Here is a 22862-nt window from a genome sequence, read left to right on the forward strand (position 1 = left end):
GAACTATACTTTAAATTACATTACAGCTCACAATTAAATTACAATCAAGTCAAACATTTCCGGATTGTCTGGAAGAATCACTTGAATCCTTTCAAGACCCCGCTGACCCAATGACCCCTCAACCAGAAAAATACAAGCCTGAAACCAACAAACCTGTTCACCATCCACAGTCATCATCTGTCTGAGGATCATGGAGAATAGAAGTAACAGTAGCATTATTAATAAGAATAGTGTTTGAATCATTTATTTAGCAGTTGTAGTGACAGACATGGGGTTGCAAATCTTGTTCCAATAAATAAAAAATAAGTTAGATTATAGACTTTAGTCTTGAAGTCTTGCACACATTTAATACGGTAAATGTGATAAATTATTGTAATAGACCTATAAATACACGCAGACACACACATACACACCTAATAGTTTCAGCCCTGACAATAGACAGTAAAATGATCCCATCTCTTACATTCAATTACAACACACTCGTGCACACCAACACACTAATCTTTCTCTTTGCAACAAACTATTAAATCTATTCACTTTCCTTTTCTGACATGAAAACTTTTTTTCATTAAACTTTGTGAGAGCCTCTTTTCCTTTTGGATCTTTCTTTGTTTTCTCCCCTTGTTTCTTCCTCCTTCTCCACATCCTTCATCCTATTTCCTTCCGTCATGTCAGAAAAAAAAATCTCATTATTCAAAGGATTTTACATTATCCATTAAATGCATCTATCGGTCATTTAAACACACAGACACACAAACAAATCCATCTGGAGCTGAGCTGTGCCATATGTGCAACTGCAATTAAAATTTAATAAATAAAAAAAAACTGTTTTCTTAAAATAAGTAAACGTTATTTTATAGTGTGTGTAGTACCAAAGCCTCATTTTAACTTTACTAACATCTCTGAGCTAAGAGCTGTGACACATTTCATTCACATTTAACCTTATAATCACATAATATAAAGAAACCAAACACTTGTCTGCTCATGTCATAGAAAAGAACTCCAAACACTTATATGGCTTCAGAAAAAACAGACAGACAGCAAACTCAAACACATGCCAGCATTTTAAAAAAGGAGAAGAAAACCTTTGGTTTTCAGTATCAGCACTTTATAAAAACATCATGTGTATATTATGCACAGTAACCCTAATGTTCAGAAACACACCAATCCTCTTCACCTGGTTTGTCAGCTTATGAGCCACTGAGGATAACGTCTGTGTTTGTGACTAAAACTGGATCTTCTTTGCCATCAACAACAAAACAGTCTTTCTCACTCGCTGATGGCATGTGGGCAAGTTTGGGCAGAGAGTGCAGACCATTGACTGTAGACCCTCAGTATGGTATGAAGCATGTCAGCATAAAGTCCAGCCTGTCTTATAGACTACCATCCTGATCTCATGTTAACACATTGCCATCTGCTGGTGGAAAAGAGAGAAGCAGCGAACTTCTCCCTCTGTTTGTCAACTTGCCTGTGCGTTGCTCATCTTCTGTCTTTTGTGGTCTTCATGCTGTCCAGTCCAGTCTTCCTTCCTCTCATAGCAGTTCATCATTTTCACCAGTAGGCTGACTTCTTATGTATTACTTAAGAAGTCCAAGCATACCAGTTACAGCACAATGAGAACAGGAGGCCACAAGTTGTCTTCTTCTTGTCACTTCAAAGGGAGAAAGACTTTTGTATTTGTATTCATCCTGTGGGCAGTGGGTTACACTTGATATTCTCAGAAGAGTCGGACCTGTTTCTTAAGTTCATTCTTCTTCCACTGAGCAAGATGATCAAAGGCACTCATGGACATGCCAAAGACTCTGTGGAACTCCTCTGGTGAGAGGTGACGCTATGAGGAGAGATGAGACTTTTCTATCAGTGTTTTTATTACACTCCAGTGTGTTGTTGTGTTTATTGAGAGCAATAATTCAAGAATATTTTGAGAGTTACTTCCTGTAGCAGTTTACCTCTAGTCTGGCTCGGTCCACATCACTGGGGAGACGCTGCTGTCCTCTGACTGACACCATTAGAGCTTCATATGGGTAGATCTAACAGAGAGAAAGTATTGCTAATAAATGTCTGTCTGCAATGCACCATGGGGGCTTCAGCTGCCATTTGTGAAATAAATTACACAACTGTGAATCAAATTGTGTTCAGATGCTCCTTCAAAGGACTTTCATAAATTATGTCATTCTACATTGTTTAGTGAACATTATTGTTTGGGTAATGTTGTTTATAAGATGATTCAAATGCCAACATTCAAACCATCACAGGAAATCAGCTTGGATTTGAATTTTTCAGCATCATGAAGACAGATGGACTGAATTGTTGCCTTTGAAACCCTCCAGTGGCCAAATTCTATAATGACAACAATGACAGAGGCGAAAACAAATTAGAAAAATAGATTTGCTAAGTCATTTTTCTTGCAAATATGGAGGAAGAGATTAACGAAGAACTTGAGAAAAAAAATAATATTGACATGGTTCTTCTTGTTTTTCTCTTTCTTCTCAACCCTCATCCCACCAACATATTTAACATACAAGGACTACCTGCTGGAGTCAAACAAAAATTTAGGGTTGTTGACAGAGCACATGAGGAAATCTGTATCTGCTGCATTTGTGTCTGTCTCCTTAAAAATGACTGACAGAGTGCCCCTACCTCCTCGATAGTGTGTGATACTTTAAATTAAGACCCATGGCAAACATGAACTCAATAAACAGTTCAATCTATTAAAACTGCATAAGCGGAGTTGGCGGCTTTTGACTGGGGTCCCCCAGGACCCCAATACATTAGTATTCTAAAAGTACTATTTCAAACAGAAACAGAAACAATGATATAAAGTCATTGGGAACAAATTGATCGACAAAGTCATGAAAAATTGGAATGATAGAATAAACCACCTGTGAGATGTGTCAAAAAGTATACTTCTGGGGTTCTGCAGGGACCCCTGTCAGGAGGATTAAGGTTTTAATGAAAAGAAATCATGGGAAAAATACTCTATTTTTTACCCCTTGTAAAAATATAAAAATATGCCAGTTGGCATATACTGTATATGCTTATTGAAAATCTATTTTCATACTGAAATGATTGGAATCGAATGGCAGCCAATGGGTGCCTGGAATGCAAGAAATCAATTTAAATACTTATTGCATGCTTTATGAAATGGTTGGTAGTTGTAGTTATAATAAGCTAAAGCATAGCATGTGAAACTACTGGTATGGTCCTTAAACACAGCTTCTCTCCAGTATTACACAGTACTGACACATGATTACATTTAGCTTTCAGATCACAAGGAATTAAACTGTCATCGTGTCCCCATTTAGAATATTTTAATACTCATACGCACCCAATATTCTAACAAATAAGACCCCAAACAACCACATTGCTGATACTAACCAGCCTTCTCTCTCTTTTACCTCACCCCCAGTTTTAACTCTGGAGACTTCAGCCATCAGCTTTCCAGTGTTTCTAGCTTAAAGAGTGGGTTTTACAATTGCTCCCAACTTTCCTATTATTCAGTAAGTGTGATAAAGTTTAAATCTATTTCTGATTTGTATATAAAAGGGAAAATGGTTGCACATTTTCATGAATTTCACAAAAATGTTTTGGAGCACTATAAAAAGTACATTCCTTAATGATTGCCTCACTATGGTGTCTTATAGCCTACATTTACAGTGTTTCACCAGAACAATGGGGCACATTTCATGAAAAACCAAGGAGAATTAAGCATTATGACACATTTCAGAAATTGTAGTGTACTGTATCTATAACTTCCCAAGTTTCAAATAAAACTGCTAGGATTTCTATTTTTCTGTTTACTATAAATATCAACATTTTTGCACAAGCTTTTCAGTACGACTTTTCTTGTCATAAAGAGATGATAGCTAACAGCTGTAGAGACTATAGAGCTCTCACCCATCACATTCGTGTCAGTACTCTTTATCTTTATATTCTTTTTTACTTCTGTGTCGATAAAATAAATGTGCTTCATAAAATTTCCTTTAGTCATTTATGTGTTACTGAGTGAGATGGATTCACCATTCAATATGAACTGAGACTTCTTCAAACAAGCAACTTATCATCCTTATATATTATCCACTGATCCAGACCTTTCACTCTTGGCTCAGTAACAGTTCGCCAGTGGTGGCACAGCATCTTACCTTGTATTCTGAAAGAAAAAGAAAAAAAGAAAGTGATAAATTATGTTAACTATTGCATTCACTGTCACCTATATTCCATTATTAAATACACTCTGAATAACACTGAATAACATGCATCAGGAGGCGAGGTAAACCAGGAGAAAACTGGAAGAACTGGCGATAAGCAGATTTATGCTGTACAATAGGCTTACCTCTGATCTGCCAATTAACTGCATTACTGCTGTCATACTGGTAATAATCTGCACCAGCACTCCCAGGCTGCTAGAACACAACAAGAGCAGTTTAGCAAACATGGACCGAGGGGATGTATTTCATCATCAAAAGATCCAACAAAGTGGACATAATTGGTAAAATATTACATTATTCTAGACTACTACATTAGTATTACTGCTGTAGGAGCTACTGTACATTATTGTTTCCACATGTAGAGAAAATCAATGATAAAAATAAGAACAAACACACTTCTCAACTGGATCATTTCATCAGCTAATAACAGTATCTTGACAGTTGTTAGTTCCTGTCTCAGTTGGCCTCAGGATATAAACTGATACAAATGAGTTTCAAAGGTTCAGTAGAAAATGAAGGACTTTGAGATATTTTATGGTTTATTGGATGACAAGGCCTGTTTTGTTCTCTCTCTATCTATCTCTTTCTCACCTCTTTTTCCACCAGAAATCATGATTGCTTACCCTGTTTAGTCCATTTCTGCCGTAGCCTGGCAACGAGGCTGATTTGGAAATGTATGAATCTGGAAGAACAAACATAAACACAAACACATCATTTGTGAACAGGAGCACAAACAGTAGCCCTGTAGTGAAGTTGTTTATGGTGCTTTTAGCAAAATTTTGTCTTAGGCTAAAAAAGACTGTTGTTTTTAACATTACATATTAAGTAGCAGAATCTCAACAAAAATTTCCACATACAATCAAATTTTATTTAATCTATTTAATAGGGAAAGTTGGCTGAGTTTATCCCATTTACTTGCACACTTTTTTTCAACCCAGCTCTGCTCCAAATGACTACAGTTGCACACACCTGGAAACATCTGGGCAGGAGTGACTACTGTATGTGAAGTGTCTTGTTCAACAGCATCTAACTGACAGCTGCTGAAGGATTTGAAAAGGGAAAGAGTGTTTGGGAAGCAGTTTCTCCCATCTGGTACAAGAATTCAAAGGTGCAGTCATATACTGTAACTGCTTTTTAAATCTCAAGGCTGTTTTCAGCTTCCTATGAGCTCGCAGTACTGTAGAATACTCCCTTAAAAGATGTTTACAGTCATTATTGATGTATGCCTGAGTTTGATACCTCTGTCCTTGACGAAAACCCAATTTGGGCTTGAAAATGTACTTTTTCTAAATGTAATAAAGAAAAAAGGGAACATTCTACAATGTTGTGAGTCCTTGGGAAGCAGACATTACCTACTCTTGTTCTATTGTTGCTGTTCTTTTGCACCTTGATGTGAAATGTGGCTTAAACGTCAGGGCTGCCTCTCAATTAACACAAATGTGGCTCAGATCACACTGTGATATCAGCAACTAGATTCACCTTGGAAGCATATAATATCTCAACTAACACCTCACCTGGGATGACTTTTAGCCTCATTTTGATACACTGTTTCAACCTCTGGATATTAAATGTATACCTTTATCAAATACAAACAAACTACAGCACATCTACCAGCCAAAGTGTTGGAGGAAAATGAAGAAGACTGTGGTATTATTGCTGCTTCTCCTCACCATTTTATATTTTAATGAGAATGCTCTACTGTCGCAATGATCATATACATTTTTAAAATCTGTCTTTCCTTATTTTATCACTCCCCCAGCATGGTGGCATCTCTCTTGTTACCAATGGTAACCACCAGCATCCATGCATCCTTTGTGGTGTGTACTGCTGCAGCTGAAGCAGCAGAGGGCAGTAGAGTCTCACTGATCCTCTCAAGTCATTCTGCTGCCTCTCATCTTTCTCACTTCTTCTTTCACTTCATAATTTCCTCCTCTTCACTGTCTTCATTTCTTGTTTCTTGGCTTCGTCACTCATTCTTCCTCCTCCTTGTTCCCTCTCTTCCCTCTTCTCCCCACCCTCCCCTCAGTCCATCTTCTCTATCAGACTCCCTTGTTCACTCAGGTGTTGAAGTGAATTAAATTACACAGAGATGTCAAAGAGGTGGGATGAAACACCATGATGCAGCAAAATACCTGCCAGTATGTAGAGATATTGTACAGCCGCTGAACTATAATGGGTTTGTCATTCACAACTCTCTGCCTCAACACAAAATAAGACACAGTCTCATAGATTAGTCATTGTGTGTGTCCTAGAAATATATTTGTTTGTAAGCCAAATAGTGTGAAAACATCTAGCCTAAGCATCTCATTCATCAGTGTCTTCATAGTACAATTGCCGGCCTATAATCACTGCTGCCATTTGAATTTCTCATAGTTTATGTTTTGGTGCAATTTGCACAATTACTGATCAGTAATCTTACTATAATGGCATTATATGACAGTCTGGATGCACAAAAATTCAATTTTATGATGCTCCAAAACGAGTTTGGAGGCAGCTATGTTGTTGTTATCAGGCTAAATTCCACACAAGAGGATTAAAAGAGATTGTAAAGAAAGGAGAAAGCATTTTAAGGCCAAGTGTGGATAACACATATAACACATTCATAAAAATACATTTCTTTTTACAATCAAAAATCACATAAAATGTAGTGTGTAACTGCAAGTTGTGAAACATATGGCTGAGGAGCTCAGGTCAGTGCTGCTGCTAAAGAAAAGCTGTTAAATAAGCTACAGCTCCATTCATCTTCCCACCTGTAGTCCAAAAAGAAAGAGGGGTGTGTGTGCATGTGCATATGTGTGTGTGTCTGTGTGAGTTGATAACAATCTCCCATTTAAAGCTGTGCTGCTGTCACAGCAGAACCGACAGGATGAAGGGGATCAGAGGGAAGACAGACTGCTGTGTCGCTGCCCCCCTTGAGATGACCGCAGAGATCCAAACACACTGACGAACCACTCACCACTGTCTACACTGTAGACGGACCTGGGAGCTGAGGATAGAGAGACACCAAGAGGTAGGGGAGATATGGAGGGAGATGGAAAGAAGGAAAAACACAGGACAATATATTAATCTAACCAGCTGCATAACTTGAAAATACAAAATCTCTTAGCATGAAAGGGATTCCAAAAACAGATTTTAAGTAAAGATGACGATAAAATGATGTTCCACTAACACCCAACAGTGCTGTGTATGAGCATTTCATATCACATAATGAATTCAAACATCTAAAGAAATCACAAAACTTCCTGTTGAATCTGACTTGACTTTTGATGCATGTTTGTGTGTGTGTGTGTGTGTGTGTGTGTGTGTGTGTGTGTGTGTGTGTGTGTGTGTGTGTGTGTGTGTGTGTGATTGTGTGTTAACCTTCATATTGTGTGAGACTGTGTTAAGCGGGGTTAATAAGCCCGCCACATAACACACTGTAGTAAAAATATGGGAACAAACAGTAAACTGAAATGAGAGAGGACAGTTAGTTTTCAGTGGAAGGGAAATAAAGAAGGCCAGCTGTTGTGGGACATCTATAAAACATCAGCTATGTGAGGATATTCCCCCCCAACAGCATCAACATGCAGACATAATCACAATTAAGACCTACACATCATATAAAATATGAAGCAGCACGGGTACAGCCATGCAGCATCAGGGTTTCTGCTTGGGCCACTCGTGTTAAAAATGTATATGTTTATGCCACCCACTGAAGTTTGTAATTTTAATGGACTGTGCTGCAGCTTGAGATTTATTTTTCTCAGCCTGTAATTTAAGGTGTGATGTGGTGGTAAAAATGCGACACACACACAGAAAATGGAAATCATGAAAATCAAGTACAATCACTATTAAACTGATGTGTGCTAATCTTTGGCACATATCAGGGTAAAGTTCTCCTAACGACTGTTGGATTTGGTCTGTTTTTGGTTGTTAAGTGGTTGAGCTAAATGCTAACATCATCTGTTAAGCACTGTGCAGGTATAATGGTTAACATATTCAACATCATACTTACTCTTAAGACCCGTGATGATCGAGCTTTTGAGCATCTAAACTATGGAATGATCTGCCTGTATCCTTATGGTCTGCAGATCCTTTAACAAAACAGCTAAAGACATACCTGATTAGACGGGCGTTTGGGAAACCTGTATGCACCAGGTCAGCATTTTATGTTTTTACTGTGTATTTTTATTGTGTATTGTGTTTTTTTAGTTTTTCACTTTTTAATAAAGTGACTTGGGTGGTCACTCCATCTGTTATGATTTCCTTCTTTTTTGTATGCTGCATTATGCCCTTGTAAAACACTTTGTGACTAATGTCTATGAAAAGCACTGTACAAATAAATTTTACTTTACTTACTTGCATTATTAACATTTTAAAATTAGCACTAGTAAACACAAAGTAACAGTTGGGGCTGATGAAGGTCATTAGTTTTGCAGACATTTAGTCATAAATCAAAGTATTAGACAATTTCTGGCTAGATGAAAAATCATAGAGTGAACAAAGTTACTGCAATTCATCCTGAGGGAGACATTAATGTCTGTACAAGGGCTGCAACTAATGATTATTTTCATCATCAAATATTATTTTCTCTATTAATCAGTTAATTATTTGGTCCATAAAATGTCAGCAAATGGTAAAAAATGTTGATCATTGTTTACAACAATGTCCACAACCCAAAGATATTCAGTTTACTATCATAAAAGACTAGAGGAACCAGAAAATAATTATATTTGAGAAGCTGAAAGCAGAGAATTTGGACATTTTTTTCCTAAAAAAATGACTAAAAACAATTAATCTATTATGAAAATAGTTGGCACTTAATTTAATAGTTAGCAACTAATCAATTAACCAACTAATCAAATTTCATGGCAATCCATCCAATACTCATTGAGACATTTCACTCGAAATCACAAATGTGAACTGGTGGCGCTAGAGGAAAAGTTAGGGGTGTTATGAACGTCTGCACCAAATTTTGCGCCAATCCATCGAGTTGAAATAATTTACAGGGTAAGTAAAACCTTTGGTGGCGCTACAGGAAAAAGTCAGGGGATCACCAAAGCCATTAGGATTTATCTTACAGTGACCATGAATGTCTGCACAAAATTTAATGGCAATCGATCAGATAGGTGTAGAGATATTTCAGTCTGGACCAAAGGGGTGGACCGAGCATTGCTATCCCTAGAGCCACACTGATAAAATAAATGAACCGATAAATGAAGTCACCAAGTGTTAATTACTTTATAGGACTACATGTCGCTTCTATCAAATGATGGACATCTCATTTTGCAATTAGCCTCTTCTGAAGAATAAATGGGGATGTTTCTCATCACTATAATAACAGCAGACACTATAAACCCAGTGATTACACAGCATTAAACACTAACATCATCTACACCTCTCTCAGTCTGACCTCCCTGTGCTCGTTTCCCTCTCTTCTCTCCACTGCTCTCTTACCCTGATTTACCTCCGAGCTTCATGTCATACATCTTCTCTGAACAGCTCCAAATTGCTTTAGCTTCTCACTCCCTCTCTCTGTCTCTCTCTTTTATATTTAATCCACTCTTGTTCGCTCACTCTCTCTCTCTCTATCTCTCCTGTTATAACACCCTTTCTTTTATTCCCATTTGACCTCCACCTAAACACACACACATTCTCTCTCTCTCTGTCTCTCTGCCTCGGAGTCTCTCTATCTTTGTCACGCCATTACACGTGCTGAATGCAATGAGGAATGGGATCAATGGAAGAGTTAATACAGTAGTGGGAAACTCCCATCTCTACGGCTCGCTCAGCATCACAACGAGACACACATTCCTCCTCTTTTAAAGGTGACTAAATTCATGTCCTAACCTCTAATCTTCACCACCACCATTACTCTAACCAAAATCTGATCCTCATTTCAGCCTTGAATCTAAACCACTGTGTCAACCCTGAAACAACCCTGTTGCACAAGTCATATATGCTTTACATTACTGCCAACCATTTGTAAATGTTCATTCGTAAATCATACTCTTTAATCTTATTCCCACTTATTAAGCACATTGCCAACTTGCTAAGATCAATCACTTAAGTCTACACCATTGCATGCGTATGGGAAACTCTGATATCCATAACTTGGAATTCAACTGCTGAACGACTCTCTGTCATGAAAGAAGCTACTAAATGATCATTTTCATTATTGATCATTTTTCCTCAAAAAAAAAAAAGGCTGAAATAGGAGTGACTAAGATTATCTTCTATCTTTCTATCTTTCACCTCTTTGGAAAAAACATTGAAAGAACATTTGCATGGTGATCAAATATCTGCTCTTTATTAATTGTTACTTTCTCACTCAGGACTCATCAGATAGTAGAAGACTAACCTGGAGTGATGATATTGGACAAGAAATAATAAAGGCAGAGTGTAAACACAGTTGCTTATAGTCACAAGTTTTAATTATCAATACCAGGTTTAAACCTTTACAATATAAGTGATTAATGAGAACCTATATCCCTGCTTGTAAAGTACACAAGTTCAATCCTAACATTCCAGATCAGTGCATTAAATGTAACGAAGATAAAGGGACCATTGTTCATGGGAATGTCTTGTTAGCAAAGATTATTATAAGACTTTTGGAAGAATGTGGTATTACATGTTTTCCACATTGTTAATTATGATCTTCCTCTGTGTCACAAATTATGTTTACTTGGTATATTTCCTACTGTATGTAATTTAAGTTGTGAGAAGAAAAAGATGGTACATTTTTGTTATCTTCATGCCAAATATACAATTGTTGTGTGCCGGAAAACAACACTAAAGCCATCTTTGAACCAACAGCTACAAGGACTTTCAACCTTTTTATCTATGGAAAAACTGATGTCTGAAATAAAGGGAAAATCCAAGGACTTTGAAAAGATGTGGGCATGTGGATTTCCTGAAGATGACCCCCATGGAGGATTTTTAAAGTCTTGAGACTTATGTCTGATTAAACTGTACATCATTAGGAGTTTTCTGATTTTCTTTTTTGTTGTTGTTGTTGTTATTGTCTTTTTAATTATTGTGTCTTGTATGCTTGTTTTGTTTTTGTTGTTGTAGCAATCATTAATCACAACTCTCACTATACAAATTAACATCTGCTATGTACTCAGAAAGGCCTTCTTAAACTATTTTGCAAATATGTATATATTGACTTGTTTTTTCCCCCTTTATTGTTAGGATGATTTAATATTTGTATTACATCGTATGTCTTTATACTGCATTACGCAATTGTATAAATAAATACAGGCCCTTGTGCACATTTCTATGTAACTCTTACTTTTAGGTTGTCCTCTTTAAGCAGGATTATTGAGACATAAACATTTCAGGGACATACTCTAAAAGATATAGTCTTTATGGTGTGTCTCTTGATGTTAAAAATGTGTATTAGTGGATTAGTACCAGGTGAGATGTGTGGATATATAAGGCTGCATCTGACACTTGTATTGAACTTGGTTTGAGAAAGACCCAATGTGGTTGAAACGTTGGTCATATAATAAAATCATTGGAGCTTAGTGTGCGGTCATGTTTAGTTTGATACATGCCGTTGCCATGACAGCACCTACATTTTGGTGTTTAATCACCAAGTTTATCCTGATCTATACATACAATACAGACAGTATGAACAGGCCAAGAAACTGTCACACACAGTAATGTCATATCAACAAAAATAAACAAAAATCAACCCTTACTGACAGCTTCAAGAAGACAGAAAAACACACACAACCTCACACTTACAGCCATTCAGGGAGCTATATCCTCCAAGACTGTTCAGCGCCTCCCTGCTGCTAGAGCGGGAACTGCGTCTGCTCCCCCACTGGTCATTGTCGTGACAGCCTGACCGCGCCTTCATCTCCTCCTTTAGGATCAACCTGCCGATCCCCTGTTGGGAGGCAAGAAGGGAGAAAGAAAGAAGAATAGAGGGGAGGAGTAGAAGCAAGGGACCAGAAAAAAGACAGACAAATGGATAGATCGATGGAGCAATAAGAGTTGGTCGAGTGGAATAGATGCATGTGTTGATAGATGGTGATGGAATAATACAGGTAAAGATGTGAAAAGGTAATGTTATTGTATGGACAGATAGAGGGATGAATGTGAAGTGACAGAAGAAGAGAGAGGAGCTTCACTTCGTATCATGTCCAATGAGTGAGGTGGAAAAGAAGCACTTAATTAACTAGCTCATTAAATATTAACATGCACACTTAAAATATAAAAGGGAGAAGCAGGGGAATGTCTACCTCTCTTACCTTGTTTATATTATGATTCCATCCATCCTCTTCCCCTCCAGATGAAAACCTCCTCGTTCTGGAGACTAGAGAGAGAAGAAAGAGATGAAATGGGAAGTAAAAAGACATCACATGAGAGGAAAAAAGCAAACATCAAGGCAATTTTGGCACTCAGAATTTCACTTTAGGTAGAGGTTTCTAAGTACTTGTGTCAGCAGAGATGTGTGTGAAAAAAAGGGGGAGCAGTACCTTTTGGAGAGCCAGCATATGGGTAGTAGTTGGAGTCAGGGTGATAGATGCTGTTACAGTTGGAGGTGGAAAGACGACTGGAATTGACGAGGTTCTCGTTGGTCTTTCTCTTACTGGCTGTCGGAGAGGCAGAGATGTCTGACAGACAGAGAGAGAAATTGTAGAATGTATTTTTACACGAAACCATTTTTCCAAGCATTTCATTAGAAAACTTGTTCTGCTTTAACAAAAACGGCTCGGTTCGTTTGTCGTTGCTCTCTGATGATGTTTCACTGTCGGACGAATGTGGGCGGGAGACGTTTTGTGCCTTTTTGTGTGTGTGTGTGCAGGGGAAACAAAATGGACAAAGTAGTACATTTACTTACAGAGAGGGGAGGGCACAGCAGGGGGGAGGAAGGGAGGAGGAGAGGAAACACATCAAAAACAAAGGAACAGAGAACGGAAAGGAGGTCAAGGAGAAAATGTGATGGGATATGATACATGACTTATAGTAAGCGAGGTTGTATTGCAACAACTCTCACAACTGCTAGGAAAGTAGTTAGTGTTGTTAAATATGTACGACACATTTGAGATTACATTCAAGACATTCTGTAACCCAAATGTTGCTTCACTTGTGACTTGTGAATTATTATACAACAGCAGCAGACTTAGCAGTTTTCTGTATGTGGATGAGAGAATTAAATATCTTTAACTGGTGAAGACATTTGGACTTTCATTAGACTGTGTGAAAAGAGTGACAAGAAAGATAAAATAATGAGAGTTGTTGACATATAACAAAGGTCATACTAATGCTATGGATACATGATTGTCCCAACTTACACGCAACACAAAAACTGAACAATCTGTCTCCTTATTGTGACTTTTTTGGAGGGGTGGGGGCTTATGAGGACATTTTTAAAATGTATATTTAATGGGGACAAATAAATTCAGCAACTTTTCATGTACAACATGTACAACAGATGTCATGCATACATGTTTCTGATCAATGCTACCTTCTACACCATGATCCTGGTAACATTTTAACATTTAAAACAAATATTGCAGGGACATTATAATGTACCAAAAAGAAAAACATAAAATAGAAAACATGTATTTTTGTAACTGGGGCTGTTAAAATATGGCAAAAACCATTTACCTATAATCATTCTTAGCTAAATCTTCTATTCTCAGATTCTATCTCTATCAAACTCTATCAAACACTATCTTCCTCTGACCAAAGAGATCATTGTGGTACTAAATATACAGTATATATACCTGGTTATGGTCCTTTGCCTCAAAATGAAAACTGCTCTATAAGTGATTCATGCTGTAAATTAAAATTTGTCCACACAGCCCAGATCAGATCACAGATTGCCAGCTCAGACTGAAGTGAGAGAGGTTTGTCAGCACTTTGCAGCTCAGTGTTAATCATCCAAAGGTGTTTCTGAGGAGCTGTAACTCTGTTGGACCTGGCATCTGAGCATTGATGGATCACCTACACACTCTGACTATTTGGCGCTGCTTCTCTCAGTTTTACTTCACCTCTCGATTCGCCAACTGAATCTGTGATCTCACTTCTGATGTGGTAACAACTACTAAACCTCACACCTGTAGTACTTTTTTAAAGTTATTTTATTTTTAGAAAGTCAGGTGTTCAGTGACTTGATTGTTCCATAAGGGGTTCACCCATGTATGACCTTACAGATGTACCGATACAACTTTTTCTCTTCTGTCACTAATACCTCAACTCAAGGGATCTGCCACTACTGATTTTTGTTGTGATACAGCTCTCTCTTTTCACCAAATTTAAGATCTGTATACATCACTGTGTGGATCTCATTGGAATTCTTTTTATGTGAGGCCAGGGATCTCTGTGGCGCTAAAAACGAGAGTACGGCCCCCTCTGACTGACTGAATGTAAGTAATGCAGTAGCAGAAACACTGATTTTTTCTTAAATTACATTGTGTTTAATGTGGATTGGTTGTGTTATGGCCAACATCCAAGTCAGTGGAAGGGTCAAATTGATTGTACAGTATCTGAGGTTTAGGGCAGCAACAACCAATTATTAGCAGTAAAAAAGGTTTTTGATTCACAAATATTGAAATGTCAGAAAGGTCATAAATTCCCATCATAACTTCCCAGATCCGGTGTTGATATCTTCAGATTGCTCGTACAAAATCCAATTTAATATTCATTGATATAAAATAAAAAAAGAGGCAGCAAATCCTCCACACTTGATAAGCTAATACCTGTGAATGTTTTGCATTTCACCACCAGCATTTTTCATCAAAATTCAAATAAAAACTCTTACAGCACTAGAAGTTTACATACAGTTTCAGACCTTAGAGACGCACAGGGACAATCTGCTAGCTGGTTAACAGAAAATCAAAGAGCATAATTTGAGATGATTTTTGAAACCTCCTCTATTGAGATCATCCAGTAGCGCTCTATAAACTCTGCAATCCAACCCAGCCGGTGGTAAATTACTGCTTCCACTTTCTCTGACTACTTCTCTTTTGTGAGAAGTTGGATAAGAAAACTGAATGTTGTCAGAAGCACCAGATGTTAGACAAAGTGGAACTATAATTGAGATTTAGCTCAGATCCTTCCTGTAACTGATTCATTAAGTCCAACAAACAGACACATGTTTCATACTGAGAATATAATGATAATACACACAACGACAAACTGGCTGACAGTTAAACAGCCTAACAGTAGCTATAAAAAGCACAGCAGTGTGAGGAATTGACTGACCTTGTCTCTTATAGATGGGGGGTTTCCTGTAGATGTTGGTTTCCTCAGATGCTGAAAACAGAAACAGTGAGCAGGGATGGGGATTGACAGGAGAGTAGATGAGAGGAGACGAGGTACAGTAGGAATAATCTGGATCTCATTCATCCCATCCCACCAAATTAGTTGTATACATCTGCAGTCTCCTTGGCCATAAAGCTGCCAGCACAGGTAATAAACTGTGATAGCAGAGGCGGTGCAGTACATCCAGACAACCTGACTGACGTGCAGAGAGGCTGATTAATTTGGATTCACGGGCATATTACAGGAAAGAGCAGCAGATGGCACGGGAATAAAGAAGAGGGAGGAGAGCAGTTGAAGGGTGGAGAGATGGGCGGATGGAGAGGCGAAGGAAAAGATAAGCGAGAGATTGACAGGAATGCGTGGCACCTTGTAGCTCTCATTTGGTGGAGAATCATTTAACTTTGAACGCCGGATAGGCACTGCATACTATATGACAGTAAATTAAAACTTGTGTTATAACCTGCAATAAAACAACAAATAAAGCAAAAAATTACATTAAAAATACTTCCAAATACAGCATAGAGCTTAACCCTGCTAAGATAGAGGTTTGACTCCCAATGGGCCATCCGCACTAAATTTATATGCACTTGTGGTACTGTAAGGCACTTTGGATAAAAGCATCAAGCAAATACATTTTGCTCAGTACTGAAAAGCATGAAGGGAGTGCTGTCGCAGGGCTGGCAAGGGATAACAGCCCTCGGAGAAACCAGAGAGAGGGAACATGCAGTGAGAAATGGACTGGAGGCAAGAGGGAGGAAGGAAGGAATGATGGAGGGAAACCAAATGCACAGCTTGCAATGAAATGTAAGAGCCTTTTAAAGTGGATGGAACAAAGACAGAGCGAAACATTCAGGGAGGAGAGAGGCAATAAGTTGAGGGTTGATGGAATGTTTAAATAAAACGGACTGGTCTTAGTTGTTAGATTAAAGCGCTCATATGTTATACAAGAGCGCAGGATCAGTTCCCCACTAGAAGACACTGAAAAGAAGATAACTGCATTTTTATGGATTGTAAGACCTCATTAAAACAAGTGGAACTCTTTTTATGTTTTTGATTAGTTTTTCGATTTAATTGATTTGCAGAAAAAAGGAGGAGAGGTGTTCAAAACAAAGAGAAATTCACAATTCACCACAGCCCAAGGCGACGTCTTTAAATCACTTTTTTTTTCCAACAAACAGTCCAAAACCCAAATATATTCATTGAAAAGAGCTAAAACCAGCAAATATTTGGTATATTTGCTTGAAAAATTACTTAAATGGTGAGTCAGTTATCAAAATCACTGTTGATTGATTTTCTGTTGAATTGGTTAATCAGCGAATTCTTTCAGCAGCACTTTTAATAAGGCTAATAAAAATGTCAAGTGACCACAATCAGGTTAAAAGCTCACTGTGATTGTGGTTGTGTGTCTGGTAGGAGGGCCGCTAATATGGATCTAGGGTCTTAGCTGGGAATGAAACCTAAGTTGTAGAAACACCTGGGGGGCTTTGAAGATGATGTTTGGGTCAGTTTTGATCTGATGTGGTTACGGGTTAGTATACAGGTAAGGGAGTCAGCGTTTGGGATGACGGCCTACCTGGCACATGGAAATGCTTGGGGGCTTGGAGGGTTGTGGTGGTGGGTGTGGCGCACCTGGGCTCTGGCTGACTGTAATAGGGTGAACTCCTGCCACTCTCACTGCCTGTATTCAGCCCAGCCAATCACATTGAGAGAAACCAAAGCATGAGCGACAGAATATCCAACAATCCCCGAAACAGAAAGACAGACAGGCTAATGACAGACAGACTGACTGATAACCTGCTTAGTTACATGTATTAAAGAATGTGTGTGTGGGTGAGTGTGTGTGTGAATTCTGGGGTTCCACATGGGACATGCCACACCATTGCACCCACTCAAAGAGTGAGTACGTCTTTCCAGTTTAAGCTCACTCCCTTTCAACTCATTATTTCTGTGTGTGTGTGTGTGTGTGTGTGAGTGGGCCCAATACCTGGGAGATAATAATGCAGTGGGGACCCTCCGTGGCGACTCTGTGCAGGAGAATCAGTGAAGGCAGAGCTGGAGGAACGCCTCGTTCTCAACTCCACGCCATCCAAGAGATCCTGGAGAGAGAGAGCATGAGAAAGAGAGAGCGAGAGAGAGGCTGCCTTAAGAGTAATTAACTTTAATTTACTAAAGGCAATAAATTAGACACCGAGAGGCTCCTTCCAAGATTTTAATCACGTCCACAGCAGTTTAATATTCTATAGTGTGCATGTGCTGCTACAATTCCACTTAATGCACACAAACGCACACACATGATCCATGGACATTTGGTCAGTGATGTGTGAATGTTTCAGCTAGATGTGAGGAAAGACTGTGGACAGCAAACTGTTTCAAAGAACCACACGGTTTATGCTGCATTTGGGTGTTATATCCCTTTAACTATGAAGCTGCCATACTTAAAAGTAATAGTTTGAGATTTTGTGAAATACTCTTACTCATTTTCTTGCTGAGAGTTAGATGAGAAGATCGATACCACTCTCATGCCCGTAAGCTAAATATGACGCTGTAACCAGCAGGCAATTAGCTTAGCTTAGCATAAAGACTGGAAACAGCTAGCCTGGCTCTCTCTGAAGGTAAAAAAGTCAGCTTACAAGCACCTCTAAAGCTCACTAATTAACATGCTTTATCTCGTTTGTTTAATTTAACAACGAACTGTAAAAATGTCAAGTTGTACTTTTATGATGAGTTACATGCTGTCAGGGCCAGTGACTTCCTAGTCCGAAAATGTTGATCTATTCCTTTAAATGACCATCACTTTTTAGGTTTTTTTCTACCTTCCAGGCAGCCGTTAATAGCAAATCATTTCTATGAAAATCAACTTGCAGATATTTGAAACTTGCTGCAGATTAAGGATGCACTGATACAACTTTTCTCTCCTGATTCCTCTCTGCTTTTATACTCTAATATATCAAAAAACATCTCGTGAACTTTATCACACATACAGTTACATTCATTTTCTTCCAGTCTCCAGCTAAAATGGTCATGTGGAGTACTTACATGCGAGTACGGCGATAAGGAGCCCAATGACTGGATTAGAAGGAGAAAAAAAATGTCAATATTATACCAACAAAATATTTTTCATAGAAAGTTATAATAGAGGAGATTTATGGTCATTTTACTTCGCCTAATTCCGTTACTTTTTTATCATTGATTGGTAGTGCGTGTATGTACCTGTCCGCAGCTGTATCGCTCCAGAGTGTCATCTGAGAGGTGTGTGTGTGCGTGGTCGGCCTGATAAGGGATGATGTCGGGCCGCTGGATGTCATATATGGCTTTGACCCTGGGCAGAGCCGCCAGCTGCTTGTAGTCCAAAACATTACTATCAACCTTAGACTGTGAGAGAGAGACGGGTAGACGGACAGAGAGAGAGAGACAGAGACAGACAGAAAATGGAAACTGAGTCATAAATAGAAAATTGGACATAAAAAGCAATTCAGAAGGAAAGATAGAAGAAAAAGCAAAGACAGACAGACAAATGTGTACACACAAAAACACATATACAGGCAGGAAGCATGGAGGCATTGATACAAAGATCGAGACAGAAATGTAAATCAAATTAAAAGTCAGTTTAATGACAATCTAAATACAATTTAAGAGTTCTGACATTGTTTAAGACTCATGCTACATTTGAGACATTTCAATGACTTATATTCATTCACTTTTTCCTCTTGTTTTTCGCCTGAAAATCTTCAAATTGTACAATGTCCTTGGACAAAATGAAAAGACTTAGAATAAAATGTATTGTAAATATAACCGACTCATTAAAGCACTGCAGACACCCCAATACAACAGACATGCAGTGAAGCAGGGAGACAGACGAGTGGCTCGACAAACAGACAGACAGAAGTAAGTCTGCTCAGAGACAGATAGCACCGACAGAATGAGCTTTCAGGGAGGCTTTGTGCTTCTGTCTCTGTCGTTATATTTGATTGACGGTGGTGACAGTGACAGCTGAAAGCAGTGAAGGTGTAACCATGGTGACAACAGTACTCACGCAGATGAGCCGGTGAGGGGAGCCGAGGAGGGGAGAAGAGCCCGGAGGAGAAATGGACGCCGTCTCAGAGGTACGTCTCAGCTGGTAGGACAATGGAAATGTAGGAGTCAGAGCAAGCTTGAGGTCAAAGTAAAGTTAGCTCCGATACAACCACTTTTAATACATGTAATCAAATTTAAATTTAAAGATATAATTATAATGACAAAGAAATCATCCACAACATTATATCTATCATGGCAGAAAAAGTGATTTAACCTGTTATTTGTTGTAACAAGTTTGTTAGAGAAATCTCAGGTTTACAGTATCTGGAAATTTGTGCATAATACTGTCATAACTACATCACTGAAATTAACATGAATGACAACACAACTTTATGAACACTTATGACTGATATCATAAAGAGCCACTGGGTTAATAATGTTACTTTCAATACAAAGTTGATAATGACATAGTCTGTAATAAACATCAAACTTTGTTATTACTAACTAATCATTAGCAATTACAAGTAATAAAATAAGTAAGTAATAAGTTATAAAATAACAGTCTAATGCTTGGCAGTGTAGTTTCCAACTTATACAGTAATGACTTTTCCAAAGTTGGTCCGAGATTTGACAATTTAGTAACATTTCATTTATGAAGCCAAAGTCCAACACTTTACTTTAATTAATAAAAACTGTCTTAACAGTATTTGACAGCTTACATCCAGACTGCAGAGCTCTCTGGAGCATCGTCAACTGAAAGTCAAATTATTACCTGGACAACACAAAGTTTGTGAAGTTTAACTTGTGTCCCCATCAAAGCTCATGACATAGTTGTGACGTGTGTTATTAAGTTCAAATAAAGAGTCACTAAATCTTTACCTAGTTCAGCTTTTTTTCAGCGTCTAGTCAACTGAACCAGGCATTGGATGCAGTTTTTCATTATGTTACCTTAGTTTAAAGAAGAGAGATGCAGTTTTCCATTTTTTTTTTTATTTAAAAATCTTATTTATCCTCAGTATACAAATTGGTTCATTGAAAGAATGTAGGAGGAGGACAGTATCTTCTTGTGATGAACCAACAAAATGTTTTTGCATTTTCATGATGATACTTGGCTCTGTCAGGCAGCTGCCAAAGTGATGCTCTATACATTTTTCAAATAAAATGAATTTTTAGAACATATTTTTTCTTTTGGAAGGCTGTTAATAAGTTAAGCCAAATGAAGCTACAAGACTAGTTAAAAAAAATGATTTCTTCTCTCTGGTATAAACTACATGCTGTAAAATATGTTAAAATGCTTCCAAAGTATATCTTACAGTATATTTAAGATACTTTTATTAGTTATGGGTGAGATAAAAGGCATTTGGCATTAATCTGGAGGGAATCTCACAATGCAAAGAACAACATGATGTAGCTTGTAAACCAGGAATGAGAAATTTTAGACATGAAGAGGAAGTAAGAAACAGACAGGACATAAACAGAAATAGATAGACGGAGCGGGTGATTGTGAGTATTTTGAGTATTGCTCACCCTCAGTTTTCTCTCCAACCGAGCTGCTTCTTTACACATCGGATGCCAAACTTCTGAACCTGCATACACACACACACACACACGCAATTTCAGCTCAGTCAACTTTGTTTACTGTATGTGGGCAGCAGCCATGCAGTTTTATGGGAACCTATGAGGAGTAGATCAGCCTTTCTCAAGTGCATCAACATCAATCAACAACACACACACATACACACACACACACACACACACACACACACACACACACACACACGCACACGCACACACACACACATAGAGAAGAAGTGATATGACTGTGGAGGCCGTTTGTCTGGTCTGAGGACAGAGAACGTCTCCTCACACACATAAACATAGAGGAAGACAGAGAGAGAGTGAGATCTACACCAATAAACAATACATGAACAATCTACTACCTCGATAATTATTTAACTATAAATACAGGTCGTAAACTCAACAAGAAAAAGACACTAACAGAGAGTACTTCACATGTCTTGAACACACCAAGAACTCAATTGTTATTCTTATCAAAATAATTCAAGTCCACCATCGTGAAGGCTGCAAGCAGGCCTGCCAACGTTGACTCTGGGTCAACAGAGTCTTGACTTGATATGGTTCCTTCTTCAATGACATCAAGTTGATCAGCAGAATGGAGCACTCTTATTTTTATGCTGTATTTTGGTAATTTGGGTTGGTTATAAAGTGCTTCACAGTTACAGTACAAAAAAGACGATTATACAAACAGGCAAACATTGCTTAGGAAATAAGGACAAATCAGAGCAATGAAAAGCTGTTACTGATGCTCAATAACATAGCTTTTGAGAATAAAATAAATAAGATTTTGAGGTGAGATTTAAAACACTCAACAGATTTTGCTGATCTGTGCCAAGGTCTAGGAGCCAGGACAGAAAAAGCTTGGTCACCACCAACCAGAAGTCCTTGTTCTGATGACCTGAGAGGCCTGGAGGACTTGGATTAGCAACCTACTGCTATATGGTGGAGCCAAATTGCACAGTGCCTTAAAGGTAATTAGACGGATTTTAAATTCATTCCTAAATTTGGCAAGAAGCAAGTGTAACAAAGTCAGCACTGGAGTAATATGAGAAGGTTGTGAAGTCTTTCTCAGTAATAATGCAGCAAAATTTTGAACAGATTGTAGACGTGCTACAGCTCCTTGACTTAAACAAGAATACAGTGCATACAGTCAAGATACAAGGAGACAAAATAATGAATGATTTGTTCAGACTGTTGTCAATGTTTCTTAATTGAAAGTAACAGGACTGAATAACTGACTTAAGATGTTTCTCAAAGTTCAACTAGGAATCAAAAATGACCTCTACTGTAGGTTTCTGTAGCCAGGGAAGAATCCCTAAGTATCGCTGAACATTAAAAGATCTTTTTGGACCAGAACTTCAGTTTTATTGTGATATATATGCAGGAAACTATGAGACATCCAGGTCTGAAAATACATCCAGCCCTTCTCAATTTTTATTACTGTATTTATGTCAGTTGAAGCTGTTGTTTGTCCTCAGCACTTGTCTTGTATTGTTTATACACGGATTGTTGTAACTAAGCAACGAACTAAATCCAATGACAAATCAGTCCAAATCATCGTACCATCCCATTTAAACATGTAAGAAACCGATAGAGCAAGAAAGGATATACACTCTCAGTTTCCTTCACTTACAGTCTAATTATTTCTTTTGTAATTTAGTAATGCACATTTAAGTGTATTGCATGTCCTGTGAAAAACAGAACCACCACTTTGGCAACATAGTGCTTCAACAGTCATTGTTAACTGAAGTAAATTAAATGAAAGTAAACCAGAACAAGAGAAACAAGAGAGAGACCATG

At 38.1% G+C, this 22862-nt stretch overlaps 1 protein-coding gene across 4 annotated transcripts in view; it reads right to left on the minus strand.

Moving 5' to 3' along the window:
• Positions 1–215: 215 nt before the first annotated feature.
• Positions 216–22862, minus strand: part of LOC121910635 (actin-binding LIM protein 3-like) — a 49701-nt gene continuing 27054 nt past the window's right edge. The window contains exons 8-23 of one of the 4 annotated variants that reach the window (XM_042431891.1): positions 21012–21070; positions 19504–19584; positions 18681–18842; positions 18507–18536; positions 17455–17566; positions 17044–17148; positions 15411–15461; positions 12677–12814; positions 12449–12513; positions 11940–12084; positions 7165–7194; positions 4832–4890; positions 4334–4403; positions 4143–4150; positions 1950–2030; positions 216–1831 (exon numbers count right to left, since the gene is read on the minus strand). In XM_042431891.1, the coding sequence (XP_042287825.1) occupies positions 1718–1831; positions 1950–2030; positions 4143–4150; positions 4334–4403; positions 4832–4890; positions 7165–7194; positions 11940–12084; positions 12449–12513; positions 12677–12814; positions 15411–15461; positions 17044–17148; positions 17455–17566; positions 18507–18536; positions 18681–18842; positions 19504–19584; positions 21012–21070 (1310 nt within the window). In that variant the 3' untranslated portion in view covers positions 216–1717. Of the gene's footprint in view, positions 1832–1949; positions 2341–4142; positions 4151–4333; positions 4404–4831; positions 4891–7164; positions 7195–11939; positions 12085–12448; positions 12514–12676; positions 12815–15410; positions 15462–17043; positions 17149–17454; positions 17567–18506; positions 18537–18680; positions 18843–19503; positions 19585–21011; positions 21071–22862 lie in introns of all 4 variants that reach the window. The other 3 variants (XM_042431892.1, XR_006099696.1, XM_042431893.1) reach the window with 3 other exon arrangements.

The sequence above is a fragment of the Thunnus maccoyii genome, chromosome 13 (genome assembly GCF_910596095.1).
Source record: "Thunnus maccoyii chromosome 13, fThuMac1.1, whole genome shotgun sequence".
NCBI lineage: Eukaryota > Metazoa > Chordata > Actinopteri > Scombriformes > Scombridae > Thunnus > Thunnus maccoyii.